The sequence below is a fragment of the Solanum verrucosum genome, unplaced genomic scaffold (genome assembly GCF_900185275.1).
Source record: "Solanum verrucosum unplaced genomic scaffold, falcon-dt-bn FXZP01000235.1, whole genome shotgun sequence".
Classification (NCBI taxonomy): Eukaryota; Viridiplantae; Streptophyta; class Magnoliopsida; order Solanales; family Solanaceae; genus Solanum; species Solanum verrucosum.
In genome coordinates this window covers 1,248,084-1,256,675 of record NW_026019948.1, presented here as the reverse complement: position 1 = coordinate 1,256,675, position 8,592 = coordinate 1,248,084, and the positions used below count along the sequence as shown (strand labels likewise).

At 37.6% G+C, this 8,592-nt stretch overlaps 2 protein-coding genes across 2 annotated transcripts; one reads left to right on the top strand and one right to left on the bottom strand.

Moving 5' to 3' along the window:
- The first annotated feature begins 1,114 nt into the window (after nucleotides 1-1,114).
- On the top strand, nucleotides 1,115-3,861 carry LOC125811289 (subtilisin-like protease SBT1.7). Its single transcript, XM_049490798.1, has one exon. It carries the CDS (start codon nucleotides 1,280-1,282, stop codon nucleotides 3,578-3,580), a length of 2,301 nt encoding a protein of 766 aa, XP_049346755.1. The 5' UTR covers nucleotides 1,115-1,279; the 3' UTR covers nucleotides 3,581-3,861.
- A 982-nt stretch (nucleotides 3,862-4,843) lies between these two features.
- Nucleotides 4,844-8,054, bottom strand: LOC125813568 (protein arginine N-methyltransferase 2). Its single transcript, XM_049493043.1, has 3 exons — nucleotides 7,659-8,054; nucleotides 6,141-6,536; nucleotides 4,844-5,263 (listed from the first exon to the last, which is right to left on the bottom strand). Exons 1-3 carry the CDS (start codon nucleotides 7,930-7,932, stop codon nucleotides 4,950-4,952), a joined length of 984 nt encoding a protein of 327 aa, XP_049349000.1. The 5' UTR covers nucleotides 7,933-8,054; the 3' UTR covers nucleotides 4,844-4,949.
- Nucleotides 8,055-8,592: the final 538 nt, after the last annotated feature.

The following is an 8,592-nucleotide window of genomic DNA, read 5'->3' as shown; positions in this document are numbered from 1 at the left end:
TTTGGATTATCTCTAATCTCCTTTATTCTGCAAATAACCCACTCACAAATAATTATATTCCCAGAAACAACAAAAACTACTTTGGTTCGTTCATCACAAAATTAATCGAGACTTAAATACAAACGTACTCACAAATAATTATATTCCCAGAACCAACAAAAACTACTTTGGTCATTCACCACAATTAATCGAGACTTAAATACGCCTGATTATCAATTTACAAGCATCATACTTGCTCATAGTTATGTATGCCTGATCTTCTCTCAATAAAACTTGTGCTCACAAGTCATGCTAATCTTCTTTACATCGTTATAATTCCACCGCATGTTCCTGAAAACGCGATTCTCCTCGTAAATTTTGGGGGACATGTTAAATAGTTTCACACTTGACGAATGGAGAAATTCACTTAAAATTTCCATACCAAATAAACTGTTAAAACAGAAAAGACGACCCTTAATTTCTGCATTGCTAGAAACATCGTCACGCAGCTTTAAAAATGTAGTACACAGGATTCTTATCCTAATTATCCCAAGTGCACATCACTTCCCATCACACAAAGAAACAGTATAGAGATGTTAATATCTTAGTACAAGTACTGTTTTTTTTTCTCCAAATCAGTTTGTGTACACCTCGACTAATTCCACAAATACCAAATATAGGAAGAAATCATGTAGGGTACTTTAAAACTACGCCTTTCAATTCTGAGACTTTCATGCACTTGGTTTTCCCTCTGTTCTAGATAACCTTTCAATAATAATTTAATACGCAACAGAGGGAAGGCCAATATTCTGTATTCTAGTACAAAGGTAAATAGCTACTACACACACGAGTGGATAGACAGCGCGTACAATCTTACCTTCCACTTGATGACTAGCATCAGACATATAGCACAAAACAATATTGTTATCCCAAATTGAAAGAGAAAAAGATTCTCCTAAAAGCTGCATCATTTGATTGAGATTTAAACAGTTGAATCTTTTTCACAAGATTCAATTATGTCAACCAAGTGGGTCCTAAAACATAGAAATTTTGAACCCAATCAATTACTCCTATATACTAAAATAAAACACTCCTTGGCTACTCTATAAATAAGTCCCCAATGTGTGCCCCTCAATGAACCATTATCACCTTTCAGCATTACATATCATAGTCAGTTAAGAGCCTATCACTCAAAACTCCAGCCCATCTTCACCATAGGAGAAAAAAAGAAGCTCTTTCTTTTCAGTAGAGAACTAATTTTCACCTTCAGGTTCACTTGACACCAAGAACTCACAGAAAGATGGAAAGACTCGGGATCGTGTTTCTTTCAACACTAGTACTAGTGTTGTTTCATGTGTTTGTTGATGCAAGCCAGAACCAGAAGAAGACTTACATAATTCACATGGACAAGTTCAACATGCCTGCTGGTTTTGATGATCATACACAGTGGTATGACTCATCGTTGAAGTCAGTATCCAAGAGTGCCAATGTGCTTTACACCTACAACAGTGTCATCCATGGCTACTCAACACAGCTAACAGCTGATGAAGCCAAAGCACTTGAACAGCAACCAGGAATTCTCTCGGTCCACGAGGAAGTGATATACGAGCTTCACACCACTCGATCCCCTACGTTTCTGGGACTTGAAGGGCACGAAAGTAGATCATTCTTTCCTCAGACTGAAGCAAGGAGTGAGGTCATTATTGGTGTGCTGGACACAGGTGTTTGGCCTGAATCGAAAAGTTTTGATGACACTGGACTAGGTCCAGTCCCTGCGAGCTGGAAGGGCAAGTGTCAAACTGGCAAGACCTTCGACGCATCAAGCTGTAATCGGAAACTCATTGGTGCGAGGTTTTTCTCACAAGGTTATGAAGCAGCTTTTGGGGCAATCGATGAGACCATCGAATCCAAGTCACCAAGGGATGATGAAGGCCATGGCACACACACTGCAACTACAGCAGCTGGCTCGGTTGTAACCGGAGCTAGCCTCTTGGGTTATGCCACCGGTACAGCACGTGGGATGGCTTCACACGCAAGAGTGGCTGCATACAAGGTATGTTGGACCGGAGGATGTTTTAGCAGCGACATACTGGCAGGGATGGACCAGGCCGTCATAGATGGTGTAAATGTGCTCTCACTGTCCCTTGGTGGCACAATTTCTGAGTATCATAGGGACATAGTTGCAGTTGGAGCATTTTCTGCAGCTTCTCAAGGAATCTTTGTCTCATGCTCAGCAGGGAATGGCGGTCCAAGCTCTGGGACCCTATCCAATGTTGCACCATGGATAACTACTGTAGGTGCAGGAACCATGGACCGTGAATTTCCAGCATACATTGGCATTGGAAATGGGAAAAAACTCAATGGAGTATCACTTTACAGTGGAAAGGCATTGCCTAGTTCAGTTATGCCACTGGTGTATGCTGGAAATGTCAGCCAATCATCGAATGGAAATTTATGCACAAGTGGTAGTCTAATTCCAGAAAAAGTTGCTGGGAAAATTGTAGTATGTGACCGGGGGATGAATGCAAGGGCACAAAAAGGTTTGGTTGTGAAGGATGCTGGTGGAATAGGGATGATTCTGGCAAACACAGACACTTATGGAGATGAGTTGGTTGCTGATGCACACCTCATACCTACAGCTGCAGTTGGTCAAACTGCTGGCAACTTGATCAAGCAGTACATAGCTTCTAACAGTAATCCAACTGCCACAATTGCATTTGGAGGTACCAAGTTGGGTGTTCAACCATCGCCAGTTGTTGCAGCTTTTAGTTCCAGAGGGCCAAACCCAATCACACCAGATATACTCAAACCTGATTTGATAGCACCAGGTGTCAACATTCTTGCTGGTTGGACAGGGAAAGTTGGACCAACTGGCTTGCAAGAAGACACCAGGAATGTAGGCTTCAACATCATCTCTGGAACTTCCATGTCATGTCCCCATGTAAGTGGGCTAGCAGCACTACTCAAAGCTGCCCATCCAGAATGGAGTCCAGCAGCTATAAGGTCAGCACTAATGACTACAAGTTACAGCACATACAAAAACGGAAAAACAATTGAGGATGTTGCAACAGGAATGTCATCTACACCATTTGATTATGGTGCTGGACATGTGAATCCAACAGCAGCTGTCAATCCTGGTTTAGTGTATGATCTAACAGTTGATGACTATATAAACTTCCTATGTGCCTTGGACTACAGCCCGAGTATGATCAAGGTCATTGCAAAGAGAGACATCTCCTGTGACAAAAATAAGGAATATAGAGTTGCTGATCTTAATTACCCATCTTTTTCCATTCCTTTGGAAACGGCCTGGGGTGAACATGCAGATAGTAGTACACCCACCGTGACCAGATACACAAGGACTCTAACAAATGTGGGAATCCCAGCTACATACAAAGCCTCGGTCTCTTCTGAAACACAAGAAGTGAAGATTCTGGTTGAGCCACAAACACTTACTTTCAGCCGAAAGAACGAAAAGAAAACCTACACTGTGACATTCACTGCTAGTTCCAAGCCATCAGGCACAACTAGCTTCGCTCGACTGGAGTGGTCAGATGGACAACACGTTGTTGCTAGCCCAATTGCTTTCAGCTGGACATGATTCTGCTAGTTCTAAGTCATTCACCACAAATGTACAAGTGCTAATAGTCCTTTTTAAATAACTAGTGTGCAGCAGTTACTCCTTTAATATTTCACCAACTGAACAATCCCTGACCTATAATTAAGAAGCCTAGGCAATTCTAGACAAGGAAATGTTGGTTGATTTGCCCAGCAAAAGGCTGGTTCTGTATTTGCCAGATATAATTATGTACTGAACCACACAATACAGGTGGATATTATTTGGCTTTATTTCTTGTCTCAGTCATTGACTATATCTTTTTTTAATGGTGGTTTCCGGGTCAGCTTGATTATGTCTCAACTTGCAATTGAGTATCCCTTGAACTAATGACACATTCATGGAATTACACTGGGTATGTTGTTGATGTGCGACAAACATAATCAAGATGGTAAAATAAGTTCTTTTAATCAGTAAGAGGGTAAACTAGGTTTTATCTTCCAATGACTATCAAAGGCGAATAAATTATCTTGTATAAAGCTAAATAGAAATAAGGATAACATCATTCCATAATTAACAGCAAATGAGATTTAATATATTCTTGTTTATACCTAAGACGTAAGGAGGTTTAAGCATGGTGTAACAATGAAAGTTGAAATACTCAGCATGGCTTTGAGAGTAGATATAAACCTCGATGCAGTTACTCCAGGTTTCCAGAAAATGAATTTTCACAACAATCATGCTTAGTGTTCTACTCTCCCTAATTTTCTCAAAATCAGCTTTCGAGTTGTTGCTGCTATTAGGCATTCAGAGCTTCAAGTGGATGCTCTCAGGCGTTTTGCAACCTGTTATTTCGAGCATGAAATATTCTAGCTCCACGCTCCTATTATGTAATTTCGACTTTGCATGTTCTTATACATTAACAGAATGATTTTGTTCAAACTATAGAGGGTTCAGAACCCCTGCCCCACCCTTTTTATTGTGGTGGGTGGAAGGAGCAATTTGGGTTCTAGGAAGGACAAAGAGGTTTTTAATGGATTTGTAAAGTAAAAAGTTTCATGTACTTAATAATTGCAGAGAGTAGTTAGCTTCAAAAATAGTAAATAAAACGCCAAATGTCAAAACACCTACACTCCCTCTCTTTTCTTTGGGTTTTTTTTCTTGGCAATAGCATTTATGCATTTATGGGACTACATTGGGTATGTTGGTGTTGTAATAGCATCTATGCATTGATCCACACAAAACATCCCAATTCCTAAAAAAATATAAGCAGAATGCCAGCATAATAATATCTCAAAATCGAAGATGGTGAAAATACTACCAAACTCGTTACAAAATGAATACACAACAAGAAAAGAAGAGGATCCTAGGAGGCTTTTTCATCTGGTGCCACATAATCAGTGCTCCAATAATATCATTCTGATTCGCTCATAGATTGACAAACAGGAAGGTAATATGTATCTAACTGCCAGTACTTCTGTTTAACACCCTCCCACACAGATTCACCTAAACAATCCTTCACTGGTAATGGTATCAGCTGCGTAGAATATCCCAAGCTCTCAAGTTCTAGAGAGACTAGCTGACAGTATACGATATGAAAGAAGGGGTTACCTCCACATAGACCATTAAAAAATGAATATATACCACCTGGCTTCAATAACCTAGGAAGATGTTGATGAAATTCCCGCATATCTTCATAATATTCCCCATAAGTATCAAAAAATATGCCTGCAGAACAGAGTAGATACACATTAAGAGAAAATCACAAAGATGAAAAAGGAAGTCAACAGATAGAATCTAAACTTTAATCTAACAAAAGAGAACTGAGCTTAAATAATTAACTGACATGTTCAATAATTACAACGTTAGATAAGTAAAACTTTTGCTTCATCAAGTTATAGAAGTAGGCCAACTTGACACTCATGCCTCTTATTATTTGTGTTATTGCTTTTGCTAGCAAGCAGAGTAATAAAAGCATTGTATGTTGTTTTGTGAGGCATTTATGTCATTGGAACAGCAAGAATCAGCATATGAAATCAATAGCTAGTAGCTCAAAAGAAAATTGCTCCCTAGTGGAGATTAAAAAACACCTCCACAGTTTTTTATAGAGAAATGAATTTTATGTTACAGCAGTGCCTGTACACATACAATAAAACAAAAAATCGTGCAAAGTGCATACATTTTTTGAAGAAAATGTATTAACAACCACCAGTACAAACTTCAGAATAATGTAAGATCATAATATTGATGACAACAAGAATCATGCACCAACTATCGACTTGGGATATTGAGCAGTAAACTGAAGGGAGAAAAAGAGGAACTTCTACTTGAAACTGATATGTTTTCCTGAAAGGTTTTCAAGTTTTCATCGCTAAACTAAGTGCACTGAAACCTTGAAGTAGTATATTCTATTATCCTTCATAGTTCATAGGCATGATGAGAGAGAGTGTTTCCTAAACTTACCAGAAGTGAAAATGTATAGGGAAGAATCTCATGATTAAAACAAGCAATGCACTAACAAGACACCAAAAATCAGAAGTGTATTACCAGCATAAAGGGTTTTTTTCTTCTTTTGGAAATAGAAAGGGAAGAAGTGGAAGTTTACCATCATAGGTTTCAAGTTTAGAAATGACATCTTGCCACCGACCAAATATGATTTTCACAGTCTCCTTCTCACCCCAACCTGCGCGCATCATACGATCATAGACCTCTGGATGAGCTTCAATAATAGTGTGTGATAAAGGAGCATATTGTTGTATGGCAGTATCTACAAGGCCCATCCCAAATCCAATGTTCAGTATGTGACCACCATTTGAGCAGACAGCTTTCGCATGAGCTTCCATCAATGGCTTCTCCCAAGCCATCATAATAGCCTTACTATCAGAGTCCATAATTTTATCTTCACTAAAAGTAACTCTATCATCTAAATAGTCCCCATCTGAGCTCCCCTTAGCATTGTCCTTCCTTGCAATTGTTCCAAGGATTAATTCTGCCTGGATTGCTACATATTGAATAATAAACATGTTTGATCAGTAATATTAAGCTAAACAACCTCAAATTTTTAGTTGAACTACACACTGTACAAAGAAGATTAACGGCTTCAGTTGCCCTTTCTGATACTAGTTTTTTTCTCTGCAAAATTTCAAATTTTAATATAATGTTGACTCTCAGGCATATTGGGGAACAATACAAACAATAATTACAATGACATAATTAAAAAATTAATGAAAATAACAATTTACTTTAAATTGTTATTTTTTGCATGATATACGAATCAGTCCTTCTGTCCCAAGTTATATCACACTTTTCCATTATTGATGTTCCAATATGTTTAACACCATTCCACTGATAACATTCTTCATCAAACAATTTTTTCAATCATTAGTTAACTATATAGACGTCAACTAATATCTTAAATTATGTGATGAGTAAAACATCATCATATAAAATGGCATGAAGAGAGTACATATTTTCCCTATGCTTAAAACGAGAGGAATTATACAGCTAAATAAGATAGACTAACAGGTTGTTTCGTTCCGTATTAGTAAATGAATTATCATGCATTGGATGACAACACGGGGATTATTATGCAGGAAATGTGATACCAAAACAAGTCCTCTTACATTAAGAGTATCTTTGCGATGTTAGACATCTTATCCAGCTACTTCTTCAGATGCACATATTATTATTCCACATACTATCTGGAATAATACATAATTTTTCTCAAAAGTTATGCTGTTATTACTTATGTGGAGTTTCATATAGAAAGTCAGACATTGTATGAGCAACGCAGAGTTATATTATTAATTCGCAGTTGTATTATCAGAACACTAGACTTTGCATTAGTAATACAGCAGTTACGCTACAAATATATTTCCTTATACCTCAAACCAAACACAAGTCTTATAGAACTACACTCTGTTTGGATGGTTGTTACATATAGTTTCAAAATGATGGCATTATCTATTTATATTGTATTGTGTAGTATTTGCATAGATCGTATGGATTTCAGCTTTGTTATATAACGTCAGGCATTACCAATTTGAATAAATATTCATATAATGTATTGAATAGCCAATAGCTAACTCATAGGAAAGAGGATGCGTGGATTAAAAGTAAGCACCGGTATTGAGAAGAACTTCAAAGGCCTCTTGATGACCAGCGTCCATGGCGAAGTCGCCGGCGGAGACATTGGAAGGGGACAGGGCATTCCATGGGGCACCAGCATCGAGGAGAGCTTTTACGACCTCGGCATGGCCGTGCTTGGCGGCGTGCATCAGTGGAGTTAGTCCGTCTTTGTCAAAGAAGGTAACATCGGCGCCGGAATCAATCAGAGATTTAATACTGCTGATTTCACCTTTCCGAGCTGCTCCACAGAGTGCTTCGCCGTCGGCCATTTCTTAGCAGAGCAAAAACTGTGCTAATAGTTGCGGTGATTTTCTGCGTTTGGACTTTGAAGTGACTGCTGAGGGTTTTAGGACATATTGCCCTTTCGATCCTCGAGGTATAGATAAATTCTGATTTCGGCTTTTGAATTGTAATATTATTATATACGTATTTAATTTCATTAGGGGTTCATTTTTATGTATTATCGATTCGATTTATTGATTTTTAATTTTTAAATATTCTAAATCAATAACTAAATCAACAAGATATGTTTTATCGGTTTTGATTCTTAACCGTTCAGTTTTCAATTTAACAAATAGAAAAATGCTTATAAAATAAATATATGACTTTTCTAATAATTTTACTCGACAAGATAATAATGTAATTTTACAAAGGCTCATAAAGTAGAAACAATAATAATAATAATTAATATGAAGAGAACTATACATAAAGAGAAATTAAGAGGAATATGATTCTTACTTTACGTTTCGAAGTTTTATATGATGTGAAGTTGTGAACTCAAAAGTCACTGTGAAAATGTGAATTGAAGGCTAAAGGGCAAAGGTAGGGACTAGTAAAGTATTGAAATTAATATTTATGTAGGAATAAAATCGTAAATTATTATAGTCTTAAAGGGTTATCGTATATCGGTTACCCAATATTAAAAACCA

Excerpts from the sequence above, each read along its gene's own strand:
- LOC125811289 (XM_049490798.1), top strand. The coding sequence starts at position 1,280 with ATGGAAAGACTCGGGATCGTGTTTCTTTCAACACTAGTACTAGTGTTG.
- LOC125813568 (XM_049493043.1), bottom strand. The coding sequence starts at position 7,932 with ATGGCCGACGGCGAAGCACTCTGTGGAGCAGCTCGGAAAGGTGAAATC. Across the intron at positions 6,537-7,658 it reads TGAAGTTCTTCTCAATACCG|CAATCCAGGCAGAATTAATC; the intron begins GTGCTTACTTTT and ends TTCAATATGTAG. Across the intron at positions 5,264-6,140 it reads TAAACTTGAAACCTATGATG|GCATATTTTTTGATACTTAT; the intron begins GTAAACTTCCAC and ends TCTGTTCTGCAG.